Raw genomic sequence first — 18,995 nt, forward strand, 5'->3', positions numbered from 1 at the left:
TACCCCAACACAAGCCTCCTCTTCTTCATCTGTAAAATGGGGGCAGGTAATAACACCTGATTCACCAGTCTGTAATGGGGTTGAGTAAAACTGCATGTGGGAAAGGGCTTTGAGACTTTTCTGTTAATCAGTGATAACAAAGCCCATGGGATAAAGACCACGAGGGATGCACAATCATAGCCCAATAAAATTAGGATGGTTAACTAGGGAGGCTGCCCGCCATGGGTAGGGAGCCATGGGCATCCTACCAGGGGAGGAGCAGGGCTCCTGGGGGTTTAGGGGAAGGAAGAGCATAGGAGCACATCTAGACAAAGCGGTGTTTGACACAACCAAGTCACAGAAAGGCTGTGTGTAGCGGGCTCCTCTCTGAGAGGTGGAACCTAGGGTCCCATTTTCTTAGAAATCATAAAGGTAAGATCATATGGGATGCTGTGTCTGATAATCCCTCTCTTGGGGCCCCAACTTGGGTTGGAGATGGGACTGATTCTGAATCATAGCCACCCTCTGACCTGGGTCCTCCTGTGTCTACCAGGATGTCCCGTTCTTGCTCAGGATTCCAAACAGCCAAGTGTCTGGCCATATGGGATTTTAGGAGTCAGTTTCTTAGCATCACCTCCTCAGTGGCCTTGCAGACATGCTGTTAAGAACAGCAGTAGGTGCCCCTCCACTGCTGCGCAGGTTCAGAGACTGTTACTGGAATTAGAGAGCCTGCCCCCTCGTCCCAGATCTGCTACTTCCTACTTCTGCCGTCACGATACCTCTCAGAACCTCAGTTTGGGGATGAGTAGACCCACAATCTCTAATCTGCCATTTCAAAATCTAAGAACTAAATGCCAAGAGATGGCTTGAAACTCACGTGGCTGCAAAATCTGTCTTGACCTAACTCTGCTGCTAAGTCACGTCAGTCATGTCCGATTCTATGCGACCCCATGGACGGCAGCCCACCAGGCTCCCCCGTCCCTGGGATTCTCCAGGCAAGAACACTGGAGTGGGTTGCCATTTCCTTCTCCAGTGCATGAAAGTGAAAAGTGAAAGTGAAGTCGCTCAGTCATGTCTGACTCTTCACGACCCCATGGACTGTAGCACACCAGGCTCCTCCGTCCATGGGATTTCCCACGCAAGAGTACTGGAGTGGGGTGCCATTGCTAACTCAGTGGGTGGCAAAACCTGTCTGAACTGACATGAGCCTTTTTTCTGTTTCTTATGGTCTCTATTGATGCTCCAAAATGTTGGCTGTTCACACATTTCCCTGCAGAAAATACTGATGCATTAGATTATAGGGGGCTTTTCCGGGGTGGAGGGGCTGGAAACTTAGAAAACATGCAGTATATGCATTATCTTTTTTTTGCTAAAATAAGAAAGATTTTCAATTCCAAAACCCCCAAGGCTTTGGGGTTCAGACAAGAATTTGTGGATCACAGAGTGGCTGGGGAGTAAATGTTGCAGCTATGCGAAGTTGCTCTGGGTACAGCATGTGGCAAGTGCTGGGTGAGGGAGCCATCAGGATTGTGGCTGCATGTTGGTGGCACCCTCCTCCTCCTGCACCGCTCCCCACTCCCCTTCCCCTGGTTTCACCTACTTTCTTAGGGCACCTTTGGCTCCTTGTCCTCTCCCCAGCCTCGATGTCCCCTCTGGCCTTGCCAGTTCTGCAGCTATTCACGGGGTGAGCCCCCCTCCCAAGATAGACCAGTTATGGCCCTCCTGTCCATAAATATGCCCCAGAGCCCACCCTTCATTCACCTCAAGCCCTCAGTCAGGCTTCCAAATTCAGAGCAAGGCCAAACCAGCTCTGCTAGGCAGCTTTCTCCCTGCTTTTGCCTCCCAAAGATTGCCACATCCCGCCTCTGATGCTGAAGAACCAATTAAAAGGGGGGACCTCCCAAAGAATTCACGGTGTCACCTGTCTTTCCATCAGTCAAGAGCAGAATCCGCTTGTCCAGTTCCATGGAGCTTGATGCCTGGGTTACTCAGAACACTGGGAGGCTAGAGGCTTCTCGGCAGCTCCTCGGGTCTCCTGGGGTTTCCAGGCCTCTGGAACGAGCCATTCAGAGACTGTCTGGGCTGCTTCACTCAGGTCTGGCTGCTGGAGGACACGGCCTTGCCTTCCCAGTGAGTGAAACTGGGATGCACGTCTCCCAGCCTGGGGCCAACTGCTAAGGGAGTGTCTCCACTCGCAAGGTGTGAGCTCTGATTTTCACTAAGACAGAGCCTACCCAGGCTTCACCCTGGCAGCTTTCATTTCTGCTCAGGCCTGGTTTTGACCTACTCTCTTCTAAAGAGCTGTGGCCAGCTCTCTGCTGATGCAGACTTCCAGCCCAGTTGTCTTAAGCAGGGGAGGAGGAACTCAGGAATCAAGGCCTGAGAGCCAGAGGCTCTGAGACAGAAGGACACATACCCCCCAGGCAAAAGGGCCAGGTGACAATCTCAGTGATGGCTTGTCCCTGGATAGGCTGAAGGGCAGTCTGGACCACCAGCAACTGTGGGGACAGAGGTTAGTTAAGGTCACAGCTCAGGACACTTGGGCTGTGTCTCAGCACTTTCATAATCCCAGCAGCAGGTAGATGCCATTAACCCTCTCCCCTCCTGCTTCGCTTCTCAAAGTCACAAGTCGTTGGCTCAGCATAGCCCTTCCTTCACTACCTGGTTCTTGGATGAATCCTCCATTATGCTTCCCTTAAATACCCGCTCCACCTCTGGGCTTTACTGAAGCCTGGCTTTCTCCTGGGACAATCTCCTTCCCACCCTTCCCTTGGATTACTTCAACAGCCCCTCAAGGTACCAGTGCCTATCACCTCCAGTGCCCCACCCAGGCCACTTCCCCTCTGACACGTCCCTGTCAGAGGTACTGTGTACTCAGCCCCATGCATTGTCACTCAAACTGCAGCTGAGGCAGAGAATGTCCCGGAGGTCTCCCTTGCATTAACACTCTGCTGGGGAACGGGGTGAGTGAGATGCTCCCAGACCCCCCGAAGAGCAGAAGAGAGGTCAGGCCCCAAGAGGCACCCCATTCTTCACCACCCTCAGCTCCTCCCTCCACTCCAGCTGAGCAGTCGTTGCTGGGTCCCGGGGTCTGGGGGGCCAGGGGTAGGTTCTGGTGGGGGAGGGCATGACTTCTCTCTTTCTAGCTTACATTCAGCTCTGCACCCTCTCCTTCTTTCCCTTTCCATGTGTCTTCCTGGAACATCCATCCTAGGGAAGGGAGACAGACAGTCAACATAATCTATAAACTGTGCCTATGGTGACAGGCACATTGGAAAAAATAAAGTAACCAGGGAGAGATGAGAAGTACTCAGGTGCAATTTTAAGCAAGGTGGTCTGGGAAGGCTTCGTCATTAAGTGCAGATGGGAAGAAGACAAGGGAATAAGCACGCAGATGGACCACTTTCCAGGCAGCGAGGAGAGCAGGTGCGAAGGGCCTGAGGCAGGTGAAGCAGGCACTCGGAGGACAGGCCAGCTTTGGCCAGGATGGGGTCTAGACCAGAAGGCAGGGTGCTCACATCTAATCATCAAGGACATTAATTAAACAAGACGGCATAGTTCCCAGGTAGCTTGCTCGTTTTTTAAGGTAATAACCCTGGGTGCTGTCAGGGTGGAAAGAAGCACCCTCACAGTGGGAATGGGATCCACATCTTGCTTTTAGAAAGCCGTTTGGTTATACAAATTAAAGCACATAAAAATGATCTTACCGTTTGAACCAGTCATTCCACATCTGTGACTGTATCCTTAAGAGAAATCCCAAACACAGGGATCCTTATATTGCTCCCTTCAATTAGCCATGAAAAGCCAATTGGCTCCCTGGAGCCCTGGCACACTACCCTCTGCTGAAGACCCAGGCCTCGGGACTCCAGCACCCCACTCCCTCCGCCAGTCCCCTTGCCTGGACTCCCATCTGGAACATCTGCCTTAGAGCATGACCTTGGTCTCCTCCTCCCACTGCACAGGTTGGGGCATGCCTGCCCCACCCCCTTTTTCCATCACTAGAAGGACAGAGGCTTTGTGAGCCCTTCAACTATGCAGACGAAACCTCCACAAGGGAGGCTGGAATTTGCTCAATGTCTGGGATCAGACAAGAAGAACGTTCCAGGTCACACCGTCTGCTACCAGATGGCATCTGAGATGTTCAAGTGAGGAAATGGCATTGGTCCACCTGTCATTTATTCATTTACAAACCCACAGACAGTCCACTCTGTGCCAGCCAATGGCTTGGCCCCCAGCTGAGCCATTACAGCCCAGAGGAGATAAGGACAATCCTTATGAGGGGTGTGCACATGTGTCATAAAGAATTAGTTTGAAACTAGCTTTAAAATGGGAGTTTAATTAATAGCATCTTAATTACCTGGGAAAACAATGCTCTGGTTAGTTTCTTGATGCTCAAAGCTGATCATGCTTTTAACTGAGTCAGATGATATTCCCCACAGCCTCCGGGTACCCACATCCACATAGGGAGAGGTCCCCACACAACTGCATTTATGTCTCTGGCTATGAAGTCTCTTTGTCCCTGCCAGTGTCACCATCCACAGTTACAGGGCTATGCAGGGGATTCCCCTCCCCTACTCAGCCCACCCTGAGTCAGGACTCGCTATGGGACTTGACCTGAGTGATCAGTATGGCTGGAGTTACTGTCAGTCAGAGGTGTTTTGGGCCACCTGTCTGTGCCCCAAGGGGGCAGCTCTTTCCACCAAGATAGAAGCTTTTTATGGAAAACCTCCCAAGACATCACCAGGAGTTTGGGGTTTGGAATCCCCAACTTAGTGGCCTAGACTTTCTCCCCTTTGGGGCCCCATCTTATCACCTGTCTGCAGTACAGGCTCCCTAAGCTCTTCAGTTGTATTTTAAGGTCTTTGTGCTTCAACAAGAAAGGGTTGAACTACTCTCACTTTCCTCCCACAAATGTCTCCCCCAGAAAGCCACTCTCTGTTCCACAGTCATGGTGCCAGGTGCTGGGGACCCGGTGGGGACAGATCTGAGAGAGTCACCGCCCATGCATGAGATACACTGGCTGAATAAGTGAGCCAGTGTCAAGTTTTCAAACTGCGAGTCACCAACCTCTATTTTTCTGGTTATAAAACCAGGTTAGTGGATTGTGACCAGAATTTAACACAGAGCGGAAACAAGAGTGTGCCTGGCTTTGGAGGCTTTGGTGCACATCTGCATGTGGATGTGGCACCGACCATCCCCAGATATTTTTCTGCCTATGAGGCAACATTGTGGGCTTGGGAGACGTTAGATGGATTAAATACAGGCCAAGCTGGGGGAAGACATGCAACCAAAGCCTGGAATCCATCTTCCAAGTGCTAGGCTCAAGGTGTGTGCACACGGACCAAGGTATTCCCTGTGGTGAGGACCCTGTTTCTCAGCCTACTCTGTTGGGAAAGAAAACATGGGTGGCAGGCATCGTGGCATGTCAGGACCCTGGTGTCCGGGACAGGCAGCTCTGCGTGTGTGGCAAACAGCGCCAAGAGAAACAGCAAGAAGAGGACATGAAGTCATATACTGAGGGCCTTGAAAGTCAAGGTTACCTTTTGAACTTGGCCCTAGGAAACAGGAATTTAAAGCAGGATGACCCATTTAACAAATATCTGTTGAGTGCCTACTATAGGGAAGATTCATGTTGTAAAGAGTTGACTGTGAGAGCAGTTTGGGGGCCCGGGACCTACTGGCAATACTGAAGAGAGAGGGATCTGCTATGAGGCTACTGCAACAGTCCTAGCATGAGATAATAAGGCCAGAGGTCAGAATGTCTGGAGAAGGAGGAGACAGGTGCAGCCTCTGTATCTGGCTGGCTGGTCCCCGGTGCCCAGGGAAGGATGGTGGCCATGACTCTGCACATATGTCAAGGGCAACGAGCAGGGCTTTGGAGGTCACAGAAAAATTTCCACACCCCCCAAAAAGCACGGAAGTCACATGGTCAGATGGATAAACCCACGGGCATGAGTCAGACGGCCTTGTGACCTTGGCACATTACTCAAGCCCCTGCATTGCCAATTTATAAAATGGGGCTGGCCTAGAAGAACACTTAGCTCACAAGGGTGTTATGATATTGGAAGCTAATAACGGTAAAAGCCTTCTACTGTGTCTGGCACAGGGCCAGGGATCACACTAGGACTCCTTGCTGACCTCTCTTACATCACAGATACGCCTGGAGAAGGTGCTGGCAGACAGCCTGAGAAAGGACCAACTTCTGGCCACTCACAAGTCAGGAAAACCGGGCTGATTTTATAATACTGCTGCCCTCTCCAGCCCCCTGTTCACAACTCAGGCCCATCCCTCCCCAGTGACTTGGAGCCTCAGGGTATGTAGTATGCAAGCCTTGTGTGGTTGGCTCTCTCACCTGAGGAGGGCCCCACCATCCACACCAGAGGTCTCCAAGAGGGGAATCCATTTTCAAAGGCTTTAAGACAGATGATCTTGAAAGTGTGGCCACATTACCTGAGCACAGGGAATTTCCCTGGTTCTCTGTAAAGATGGTCACTGCATACCCATTCAGAACAATTTGCTCCAAAGCAGGTATCACCTTTGGGTTTTCACTGAGATTTTCTGTGTGCAGAGAGTGTGCTGGGTGTTGGGTGCACTCAAGCAGGCTGTGGCCCTGTGCAGCACACACCTGCAAGGAACATCCTTCCGGGGTAATCCTCCACCTTCCCTCCCTGCTGATTGCCAAGACTTCTCTGCCTTAAACCTACACGTCTCACGTCTGACAATGGACTGATCAATGCTCCCTTTTTGGATCAAGACAAGCCTCCAAACCCAGGAGAGATGGCTGGCAGTCTTCATTGATCTTCTTGGTTTTCTCAACAGAGCCACTCAGAATATAAAACACAGAGTTTCCCTTGAATATCTTTTGCCTGCCTGACTGTTCAGTCAGGGGAGATTTTCAGTGAGGCTACATTGTCAATATGCCTTAAAGCAAATCCGTTTCCTGGCTTTCCCCAGGGTATATCTGGAGTATTTTTCAGGAACACTTAAGCTTTTCTCTAAGTGTCCCTCTATCCACTCCAGGCTCAACAGAATTTTGGCACAATGAGCAAGCCTATCCTTTTTCAAAAGTGATAAACAGTTTTATTCTTCCACTGCATAGTCATCTACTGAGGGTGTTGTGTACCCAGTGCTGAGCACAACCCAGCCACCTCAGACTCATCCCACAGGGACCCACACCTTGGTAGAGAAAACAGACGTGTGAACACATCCCCATGATACAATATGACAGATACAGTGATAGAAACCTAATACTGGCCCAAGGGAAGAAGAAATCAGCTTTATTTGGAAGGTGGGACAAAGTGGCTTGATTTTGATCATAAAAGATGAGCAGAAGTCATCTAGGAAGCTAGGGAGAGGTATAAATAACAACAGCATCAACTCACTTCACAAGGAATCTCATTCCAAGAATACAAAACCCTGTGAGGCATTGTCAAGCCACCCATTTTACAGATGGTGTAAGTAGGGTTGGAGAGGTTACACAATTTGCACAAGGTTAGAGAGTCAGGAACTTGCAGAGGACAGACAACTCTGTACAGTTTTTTAAATGATGAAAACTAGATCCAGAGCATTTAAGTAAATTTACTTAAGGTTGGATAGGTGATGGAATAAGGAATCAAACCTAGGCATCATATTGAGACCACAGAGGTAGATGAATTATAGAGGACCTTTTATGTCAAGCTAAACAATTTGGACTCTTTCTCATTAAGATGAAGATGCTATGAAGGGTTTTAATTGGTGTGGCACTTTGCCACACCCACTCTGATTTATCCTGCCCAATAACTACAACTGATCATTTCTAGTAGTGAAGAAGTAGTATCAGTTACAGCCACAATGGACCTGTCCAGAATAAAGAGATATTACTTAATGAGGCTATTCTATTGAATGATGATGTTCTATTTAATCAGAACTACTACAGCTCAGGAAGAAAAAAAGACGAGGACTCTAATAGATGGGGAAGAAAACTAACAGGAAATTTACAAAAAAAAGAAAATACAAATGCTCAATAAACACATGAAAAGATGTCAATTAAAACAACTATATAATTAAAACAATAACGAACACCATTTTTATCCCCCATGAGACTGACAGAATGGAGAAAGAAAAGAGTGACTGTTAGCGAGGGTGTTGAAGGCTGTGTCCTCTGCTTCGTGAGGGTCTACGCTTCTACAGTCATTTTGGGGGGCAATTTGGAAATTTCTTTTCAAATCTAAAAAGCACACAGATTGCTCATACCTACCAAGTTGGTTTACCTCTGGGGAAAGCACCTCCAATAGAAACCCAAGGAGGTTCAATACAACATTGTCACATGTAAAAATTAAACATAACCCCAATGTCCGCCTAAGGAAAGAGCTATAAACACTGGTGTATGCTGTGCAGCAGCTAAGAAACTCATGCTATTTCTGTGTAGACTAAAGTGGATACATTGTTGAGTGGAAAAGGAGAGAACTGCAGAATGATACATATATAACAGCATTTATGTAAAAATATGTTTATTTAAATATAGAGGCTGTTTATATTACATTTTATATGAGTTCATGGATATGTATAGAAAGGGTTTAGAAAGGGCTTGGAAAATACATATTAAAAACAGTAACAGTGGTAGTATCTATGAGGTAATAGAACAAACCAGGGTTGGGAGCCAGAAAGAAACATTTATAATGCCCTAATTTCTATGAGCCATCTCTACAAGCAATTTCTATTTATGTACTATTTATGTGATTAATTTTCATTTTAATAAATGTAGAGATGGATTAATAAACCACTGACCCATCAGTTCCTATGCAAAGTCCTATGACCAGCACTCTGCTGAATGTGTACAAAGCAAAATCTTGTTATTAGATACCCAGACTCAGATCTTGCCTTCAAGAAGCTTCCAGCTGGGTGTTGGGGAAGAAGTCCAACGCCATGTGTGATAAATTCATGAAGAGGAGTAGAAGACACAACAGAATTCAAGGTGAGAGGAAAAGGAGGTCATTCACAGTAATTCAGGACTCAGGGAAGTATAAAAATCAGGCAGAGCTGGGCTGGACCAAGAGAACGTCCCGTTCAAAGTGCAGAGGTGGGAGCTCCTGTGGCCAACCGGGAAGACAGGAAGGATAGGGGCTAGGGGGAACGTGGTGGGAAGTCACGAGGCTGGGAGAAGAAGCTGGACTGTAGTCCTGGGCAGCAGGGGCCCTGCAAGGTCTGTTGGTGTCTGAGAATGTGCCAGAAACTTTACAGAGAAAAGAAGTTTGGCATCCATGCAGGAGTGAGTAGGCCGGGTTAGGAGGGAAGGGACAGGTTAGTGGGTAGCTGGCTGCCCCAGTGCAGGAGAAGATATGGTGTCTGGGCCAGGAGAAGGGGTGATCTTGATGGAGGAGGGAGATAAACCTGAGAAACTCATCGGATTGGGGTGAGAAGTGAGTGGAAGGGGCAGAGACAAAGGGGATTTTGAGGCTCTGCTTCCACTCAGTGATTTACAGGAAAGCAGGCCGGGGCAGCCCCCTCTCTGGGAGCTGTACAGAGGAGTTACGAGTCCCACACGCAGCGCAGGAACTACAACCCCTTTCTTTTCCCATTGGAGCCTAGCTATGCTGTGCACAGGCAGGTCTGGCCCCTAAGGACGGGCTGGCCAAGGGCAGGCGGGCACGTAGTCCTTCTGGCTTCCAGCCACCAGACTCACAGGCTTCCGGGAAAGGCTGACAGGGCCGCTCTGTTCCTTTGAATCTGAAAATATGTGGCTAGGGAAGCCTAAATTAATTAAGTGATGCTGAGGCCCTGAGGCCCTCCTGAGGAAGCACACAAGGGAGGGGATAGCGAGGGCAGGGTAAACTGCACCCCCACTCCCAGTACTGGAATCCAGAGAGCTCATGAGCATCACTGGAACTAAGCCTTAAGTGCTTTCTGGAGACAAAGAAATAATAAATCAGGAGCAGGTGCCCCGCCCACACGCTGCCACCACCATCAACCTGCTTCTCCACAGAAACATGGCCGTTTCACATCTCCGGGAACAGATGTCTCCATGAAGCAACAAATGGCAAGGCCCTGGAAGTGACTTGGTCCATGACCTTCTCAGAAAAGAGTCCAGGACGGACTGATGCCTGTCTCCAAAGCAGCACCCTCCACACATCATTCCCTCAGGAGTCCCCTGCCCCAAAACACACACACACACACACACCACACATCACCTGGGCACAGGTGCATTATGGCTTTCCTTTCACTTTCTCCCCAAGCTGCCATATTCCAGGACCCCCAAGTCCCTAACAAGCTCCACTATGGCTCTAGTACAGAGTGGAAAGGACTCTTTTTCCTAGCAGAATGAGGTCACAACTATAAACAATGGATAAAATGAGAAGAAAGATCATCAGTAAGAAGGCACCAATCCATACAAAGCAACAATAATTAAGCTCTCACTAAGTGTCACGCATTGAGCTAGGCCATCTCATAATCTTCATTCATCCTGGAGCAGGACAGCATGGTTGCTGAGAGCTGGATGCTGGCACTAGCCTGCATTTGAATTCTATCTTCACAACTTCTGAGCTTTCCGGCTGTGAATGAATTTCTATACCTCTGTGTCCCTACCTGTAAAAAGTTATTATGAAGGTTGACTAAAAAAGATTAAATGAATTAATGTTTGTAAAGTGCTTGAAACAGTGCCTAGCACTATATAAACACATTTATGTATCTTATAAGTAAGTTTCTTCCTTTAGTCATTCCACTTATATATCAAGTACCAGATATGTACTCTGTAGCAACAGTTACTATATCTGGTTGAGAGAAAAAGAGGGGAAAAAAACGCTTCCATTTTCTCCTACAGAACTGGATGGGAAGTTCCCTTTCGACTGCAAATCATGCTCAGATACAGGAGTCTCTGGGAAGGAATTTACTAAGAGTTCTAGTGAAGAAGCAGTCACAGGTGCAGGAAGATGGAGGGCTGGGGCCATTGTGGGAGGCTGGTTGGCGAATTGGAAAGCCAGCGCCAGCACCCTGGACAGCTCCCTGCAGGCCAGGGCCAGAATGGAGATTGCTCCCTTCCTGCCAAACCTCAGCCTCTTGCTGAGGCAAGGTGTCTTGGCCTCCCTGCTAACTCCTCCATCCTAGCCCTTGGGGCTGCTGATACATGGGTGGGGAGCCCTTCTAAGCTGGAAGCTGGGTGAGGGAGTTTGGTGTCCCTGGAGTTTCCTTAAGGAGCTTTCCTCTTCCTTCCATGGATCTTCATCTGCCCCTCTCCTTAGCGTTGCCAGGGAGAGTGTGTTTGCCTTGCACAACGAGCAGCAGAGGTGCTTTGGAAGCAGCATGAGGATCAGAAGCCTGGACCCATGGCCCCAGTTTAAATCCAGGCTCTGCTGCTGGACTCTCAGGCACATGGTCCAGCTTCGCCAAGCCCAACGTCCTCATCAATAAGACAGGCGGAATAGCACCCACACTGAACCAGGGTTGAGTAAGAGTTAAACAAAATAACATACACAACACCTCTGGCACAGAGATGTGCTTAATAAATGAGCCTGTTTCCTGCCTTAGAGGGAAGGAGGACTGGGGAATTACGCATGAGCCCAGAGATAACTTGCCGTCATGCTCAGGAATAGTCATGAATTCTATGGGCCAGAAGAGATCTGCATCTTGAAAGCCCTGGGAAAGTCACCCTTCTCTAAGATTTCATTGTTCTTTAGCCACGAAACAGAAAATTTCTGCCTTAAATTTCAAGCTCCCTTTTTCAAATCACATGAAGCAAACAATATAAATAATAATTGCTCAGTAGGTTGAAAGACTGTGCCTTTAAAAGCCTCATAATGAGAGAGTCAGAAGGAACTAGGGATCTCAAACTCAAATGACCAGAGAGCACGAGGCAGGTGACATATATTTGTGAAGCCAGCTGGAGAGAGACTGCAATGAGCTGGAGAGGGTGTGTATTGACTTATGGCTTTCAAATAAAATGTAAAATAATTATATCATACAGAGCCCTTCTATAGCACCCATTTGACCCTGAAGGCTGTGGCAAGTTAGGAGTCCCCAAACCCCTTACTTAACAGAGACCAAGGCTGGGGCCCAGAGAGAGGCTGTGACTTGCCCAAGATCATCCAGAGGCAGGCCTGTGTCCATACTGGAACTTCTTCCCTCCCTCAGACCAAGGACAGTTTGGACACTTCAGAGCCGGTGTCAGCAGCTCCTTAAGTGGAAGAATTTCTTCTCCTTCCCTGGGGTGAATGAAGAGATTGGGTGACAGGTGGCAAGGCTGCCTGCCACCTCTCACCCTGGTGTGCTGGTCTCCATCACCTCTCTCCATAGCTGTCTCAGGAAGAGAAGTTAGCTTTCCAGTGCCTTCTGGGCCTCCCACCAGCCAGGACAACTTAACCAGAGGGACTAGCTAGGAAGCCAGGGATACCCCCTGAAACTTTTATCTGCTCTTCACAAGACCCACATCTGTAAAACAAAGATAAAACAACACATTTTACAGATAATAATACCCACAGCAAGCACTTACATTACTATGTCCCAAGCATCCTAAGCAGTAGGAATCATCATCCATTTTGCAGATAAAGAAACTGAGGGACGAAGAGGGGAAGTGGTTTCCCCCTTTCCCTCTAGACACCCTAACTAGTATGTGGCAGAGCCAAGAGCCATCTCAGACCTTTGCCTCAAGTTCTTTCCACTGCATGCTGATGTCTCCTTGGGGTGGGGAGCACCGTTAGGGAAGAAGCTGAACCTAACTGTAGTGTGTTTTTGAGGCCAGAGGGATGGGAAGAATTCTCTCTGACTCTGGAAGAAAGAGACAAACTGTAATCTCAACAGCACAAATCTCCCTGCCTCCACTGACTCAGAGCCTCTCTCCCGGGCAGTCTGCAGACCAGAACATGGACTCGATGTGCCATCCACGGTCAACGCTGGGGACGCACTAGGCCCAGCGCACATTCGGGGCTGCTCACCTTGTGTGCTGAGAGCTGGGTGTCTCAGTGGGTGTGGCCCTCTTAAGATGAGCTCCCCGCTTGAGCCTCTGCTGGGAGCAAAACTGATGGTTCCTGCCTGGAAAGTGGTTGCGGCGCCCACGCGGGGTCTCTTACAGTTCCGAGGGTAGACCATGGCTACATCACTTCCTGAGCCCACCCGGGACTTGGAGGTAGCTCTAGAGACTGGAGGTGGGGGTGGGGGTGGGAAGGGGGCGGGACCTCACTGGAGGGAGGGAGGCCTTGGTGTAGTGCGGGGACATCCTGGGAGGAGTTAGAACAAGGAGGGCGTGCGGAGAGGGAAGGGAGAGGAGGCGGAGCTGGGGGACCCAGACAGTTAAAACGGAAGGGGGGAGCACTGGTGAGGAGAGGGTGGTGAGGAAAGCGGGAGGGTGGGCGGGACAGAGCTGATATTGAGGGCCTTGGGTGGGGACGAGGCGACTTCTCCCCTGCGTTCCCAAAGGTTCATGGTCAGGAATTCTCTGCTGTGGCATTCTCCCGAAGGGCCGGTCGGTCTGAACCCGGTCCAGCAATCTCTGAGCCTCCCTTCCCCGGCTTGGAAGGGGCCGGGGGGCGGAGCCAGAGAAACGGTAGGGGGAGTCTGTCGTCGGCGCCCCTCCAGTTCCCGCCCCGCAGTCCAGCTGAGAGAACAGATGGATGAAGCCGCGGCTCACCTCGGGGACTCCTTACCCGCTGTGCGCCGAGATGCAGACTGAGGAGGCGATCTGGAGCCCCTAGCTCCCCCCTCTCCCCCCGGGCCGGGGAAGCGGTAGCTGTGTGCCCCTTTCCGCGAGGAGAGACCGGACGCGGACCCCACGAGTCCTAGAACTGCTGGGGCCGAAAGCCCGCTTGTCGCGCGGCGCACCCATCCTCAGGGGCTTGGCCAGGACTCTTTCCACACCGAGACCCCTTCCTGGGCTTCCAGCCTGGGTGCATCTGGGGAGGGAAGCCCCTCCGGGCAGCGCCCCGCCCCCCGCCCCCGCCCCGCCGACGCCGCATTAGCATGAGCGACGCAAGTGGCCCGGGCACCACTCGGGGGCCGAGACTCGCCGCGTCACAGCCCCGAGTGTAAAGGGAAAAAAAAGAGTAGGCAGCGGAGGAGGAGGCAAGAGCCGACGCGAGGGGAGGGGAGAGCGGCGGGGCGAGCAAACCGCGGGCTGGCGGCAGCAGTATGCCCCTCGGCCGGCACCGGCGGCCTCTCAGCGCTGCGGGGGCGGCTCCCGGCGCGCGCGAGGCACAGCGCGCTCAGGCTCCGGTCCCGGCCCCTGGGCCAGCCCTCCTTTCCTGACTAACCCTGAGCCCAGCGGCGGCGGGCTCGGGGCTTGGTTCCGGACAGCGGCGGCGCCTCGCTGTGTAGGGTCCTTGCCTTTTCTGGCGCGCAGGGTCCCCCGAAGTTCCGCGCCTTCGTCTCTGCACTGCAGGGCGCCCGCGCCCGACCCCGGCGGCAGCGTCCTCGGAAGAGCGGCGGGGTGGGGGTGATGGAACCGGAGGCCCCGGCGGGTCAGGCCCCGGCGGCAGCCAGCAAGCTGTCGGAGGCGGTGGGCGCGGCACTGCAAGATCCCCGGCGGCAGCGGCGTTTGGTGCTGGTCATCGTGTGCGTGGCGCTATTCCTGGACAACATGTTATATATGGTCATCGTGCCCATCGTGCCCTACTACGTGCACGCGGCCAGCGAGAAGCCCACCCCGACCCCCAGCCCAACGCCGCCCACTCCGACCAATGCCAGTGCCGTCACGGTCAACACCTCAGAGCCCCCGACGGCTGCTATGCCGGCCAAGTCTATTGTGAAGCCCCAACACCCCAGGGACAACGAGGACGTGAAGATCGGGGTGCTGTTTGCCTCCAAGGCCATCCTGCAGCTGCTGGTGAACCCCCTGAGTGGGACCTTCATCGACCGCATGAGCTATGACTTGCCACTGCTTCTGGGCCTGGGCGTACTGTTCGCCTCTACGGTGATGTTTGCCTTCGCGGAGGACTACGCGACGCTCTTCGCTGCACGCAGCCTGCAGGGTCTTGGCTCAGCTTTCGCGGATACGTCTGGCATTGCCATGATTGCAGACAAGTATCCGGAGGAGCCAGAGCGCAGCCGCGCCCTGGGCTTGGCGCTGGCCTTCATCAGCTTCGGAAGCCTAGTGGCGCCGCCCTTCGGAGGGTTCCTCCACGAGTTCGCCGGAAAGTCTGCGCCCTTTCTGGTGCTCGCCGCCGTTTCGCTGTTCGACGCCCTATTGCTGCTGGTGGTGGCCAAACCCTTCTCGGCCGCGGCGCGGGCGCGAGCCAACCTGCCAGTGGGCACGCCCATCCACCGCCTCATGCTGGACCCCTACATCGCAGTGGTGGCAGGCGCGCTCACCACCTGCAACATCCCCCTCGCCTTTCTGGAGCCCACCATCGCCACGTGGATGGAACGTACGATGGCAGCATCCGAGTGGGAGGCAGGCATAGCCTGGCTGCCGGCCTTCGTGCCGCACGTGCTAGGCGTCTACCTCACCGTGCGACTGGCGGCGCGCTACCCACACCTGCAGTGGCTGTATGGCGCCTTTGGGCTGGCGGTGATCGGCGCCAGCTCGTGCCTGGTGCCTGCCTGCCGCTCCTTCGCACCGCTAGTGATCTCGCTCTGCGGCCTGTGCTTCGGCATTGCGCTAGTGGACACCGCGCTGCTGCCCACTCTCGCCTTTCTTGTGGACGTGCGCCACGTCTCGGTCTATGGCAGCGTCTACGCCATTGCCGACATCTCCTATTGCGTGGCCTATGCGCTTGGGCCCATCGTGGCGGGCCACATCGTGCACTCGCTTGGCTTTGCACAGCTTAGCCTTGGCATGGGCCTGGCCAACCTGCTCTATGCGCCCGTCCTGCTGCTGCTGCGCAACGGGCCTCCTGAAGCGCTCCCGCTCGGAGCGGGACGTGCTGCTGGATGAGCCACCGCAGGGTCTGTATGACGCTGTGCGCCTGCGGGAGCGCCCCATGTCCGACCGGGACGGCGCGCCTCGCAGCCCGCCCGGCCCCTTTGACGCCTGCGAGGAGGACGACTACGATTACTACACGCGCAGCTAGCGGCCCTGCCCCTCCCCTAGGCCACCCACCTGCTCCCCAACCCACCCCCACCCGCGAGTCAAGGGGGCTCCTCTGGGCAGCTCGGGCTCAGGGCTTGCCACCTCCAGCGAGTACGCAGCCCCTTGGCTGTCTTTATTTCCCCGGCCCGAGTCCCCTCTCTAGAATCTCTTCTGTGTCCTTTCTTTCCTCCAGCCGGGCGTGGAGCACCTAGGCACGTAAAAACTGACGTGCTTTGGGAAAAGATGAAGAGACGCGCTGGCCGCCACGTCGGGGCTCCCCGATGTAGAGCCGCGCCTCTGCCTGTCCTTCCTTGCGTTCCTTCCAGTGCCAACTGGGCCCGCTGCACCACGGTGCCTCCGGGCCGGTTCAATAAACTATATCTGTGCGAGGCCGAGTCTCTTTACTGATGGGGGTGGGCGGCCGGGCAAGGGACCAGGGAAGAACGGGAGGATGAGCTGTGCCTCTAGCCCCAATCCCAGTCTCAGTCCAGCGGGCACGCTGGAAGCCCGTGGCTCTTTTGCAACCCGGAAAAGGAGATACGGAAGAAGCGAACCCAACAAGGGCTCTCACGCACGAACACTCTGTTGCACACACCGCCCTCAGCCCGCCGCAGCCCCTCCCTCACCCAAGCCCAGCGCTGCGCTCCGGGGCGCCGCCCCGGGGAGCCAGAGAAACCGCTCCATCCGGGTGCGCTGGTCCCGCCCCTTAAGGACACACCCTGAATCAGCCACAGAGCTCTACACTAAGGCGCCCAAGCTAGCTGGTCTTCCACTCGAGACTGGCAGCCTGTCCCGTCCAGGCTCCAAGAGAGAATGGGTCCGAACTGTTACGGGCAGCCGAAGAAAAACCGGCCGTGTCTTTAAGGGCTCGGTATCTGGAAACTGCGCGTGTGGGCTGTGTGTGTGTGTGTGTGTGTGTGTGTGTGTGTTCCCTAGAGAGCTAGACTCCATCCTACGAGGAATACAGGGAACAGTTGTCGATGTGTCAACTGGTCCTGGCTGTGCAGACTTGAGTCAGGGCTGGAGAGGATGCGAGTATGTGAGCTGATACCAACCTCCACCCTCCCTGGTCCTGAGTAGAAGAAGCAAGACCCTGGGCTGTCAAAGAAGTCTCCCCACCTTGAGTGTGGGTCCCCAGAGTCCCAGGCTAGCATTTGTCCAGCATTCCCAGCCCCGCCGCCTGCTGAAGGCCACAGAGTCCCCGGATTCCGCCATGGAGAGGCTGCCGCGTTGGGGGTATGCCTGTGTGTTAGACAACGTCTGCTGGTGTCTGCACGTCTGTTCTAAGTCTGCGTGTCCAGCTCTGTGTGCGTTTGAGCAGGGTCTGTCTTTGTGGGTCTGTCTGTGTGTGCCTGCGGTGTAAAGATCTATAGGGGAGGGGGCACGCTTTGTCTAGGAAAGATGTCTGCCTCTGACTACAAGTCTTTAAGCATCCCCAGGTGTGTGTATCGCGCATATTCCTTATAGTACCAGCCGAGATAAGTGGGAACAGAAAAGGAGGGCCTGCAGTGACGGACAAACAGATTTATTAGTAGTACTACCAATGTTATTATCATTATTATATTCTAAAAGAAGTTGTAATAAGGTTTGAACCTGCCCTAGACGGTGGGGAGGGCACAGATTTACCCAGACTCAACCCTCCCCAGAGTTCTGCAGAGTCAGCCAGCCTCTGCTAGGATAAAGGGGATGGGGGAGCGCGGGGACTGGGAAGGCTGAGCTGAGGGCGATGGGCACCGGCGGAGGCGTGTTTTGACCCCTCTTCTGGGGCCTGGATTCTGGTGCCTTTCTGAAAGCTCTATCCGGGAGGCCGTCAGAGCTAGGGATTGGGGTCGGGGAGGTGGGATCCCGGAAGGCGGGAGGAGGGGGGGAGGACGGAAGATGGAGAGGGAGGGAGGCAGGGGTGGGGCTGGGGGAGGGAGGAGAAGGGAGAAAGGGGAGGGAGGAGGAACAGGATGAAAGCGGGGAGGGGACTGGCGCGGCCGGCTAGCTCGCAGCCAGTCGCGAGGCCTGGGGACCCGGCGACGTCGGAGGCTCTACCACGGACCCCGGCGGTAGCCCCAACCCCCGCACGGCTGACGCGCCCCGGAATCCCTTCCGGCTCACATTCTAGCCCCTAGTCCTGCTGGGTGCGATGAGGCGGCAGCAGAGAGGAGGAGAGCAGGAGGAGAGCAGGTGAGCAGGGCTGGGCTCCGGGAGCGGGGAGCGGGGAGCGGGAGCGCGGACCGGGAGCGGGGAGCTGAGCTTACGATCTGAGGGAGGCTGGGTCCAGGGACTGTGCCGGGGGGAGAGACCCCCAGAACCTGCGGAGTTCCCCCAGTCCCCCGGGCAGCCGCCGTCGGGGAAAACCAGGAGGATGCGGGATTCCCTGGCTCTGGTGTTTCCCCACTCGGGGTGGGGACAGGAGGACAGGGGGCTAGATGATGATGTCGAATTTAAAATGTTGTGCAAGTGAGAGTTGCGAGTTAAGATTTGAGGTAAAATGAAGGCTGCATTCCGTAAGATAGCACCTCAGAAAGCTGAGACGCTGTTCGGAAGAGGCGGTGGGGAAGGGCAGTATATACGTGATTTTGGTGAAGGGAGAATACATGCAATCAAGCACATATTTTCCCAGAGAGTTTCTACTAGTCTGGCGAAGCTTCCTGCCAGTCACCAGGATCAGTCTTCACCATGAAGGACTGTAGCAGACCCATAAAATCAGCTCCTGAAAATATTTTATCCGCAGACCTGTGGTGCCGGTCCCCCCACCCCCATTTCTGTTCTTCACCCTGGACTCCTTTCAGGGGGTGTTGAAGGTCAGCAGCTGCAGCAGCACTTGATTTAATCCTTGTGGAGGTAGATGGCAAGTGCCAGTTTGAAGTTAACAGGGCCCCCTCATGGTTATAAGTTCAACAATACTTGGGGAGACCTTTCAAGACCATTTTGTCCCACAGTACTAGGAAGGCTCATTCCTAAGTCTGGTGAAGATTTCTCTGATAAGCCACTTAATGTGCAGCTACTGGACTGGGTTTATCAACAGTAATCAAAGGGCTCTGGACCAACCTGTCTT

The 18,995-nt window shown here is 53.2% G+C and overlaps 1 protein-coding gene across 1 annotated transcript; it reads left to right on the forward strand.

Annotated features, from left to right (window-relative positions):
- The first annotated feature begins 14,377 nt into the window (after positions 1–14,377).
- SLC18A3 (solute carrier family 18 member A3) lies at positions 14,378–15,950 on the forward strand. The gene is given in 2 exon segments (XM_005900628.3): positions 14,378–15,765; positions 15,767–15,950. Coding segments are annotated over 2 exon segments (1,572 nt in total).
- The last annotated feature ends 3,045 nt before the right edge of the window (positions 15,951–18,995 follow it).

This window comes from Bos mutus, chromosome 28 (assembly GCF_027580195.1).
Source record: "Bos mutus isolate GX-2022 chromosome 28, NWIPB_WYAK_1.1, whole genome shotgun sequence".
Lineage (NCBI taxonomy): Eukaryota > Metazoa > Chordata > Mammalia > Artiodactyla > Bovidae > Bos > Bos mutus.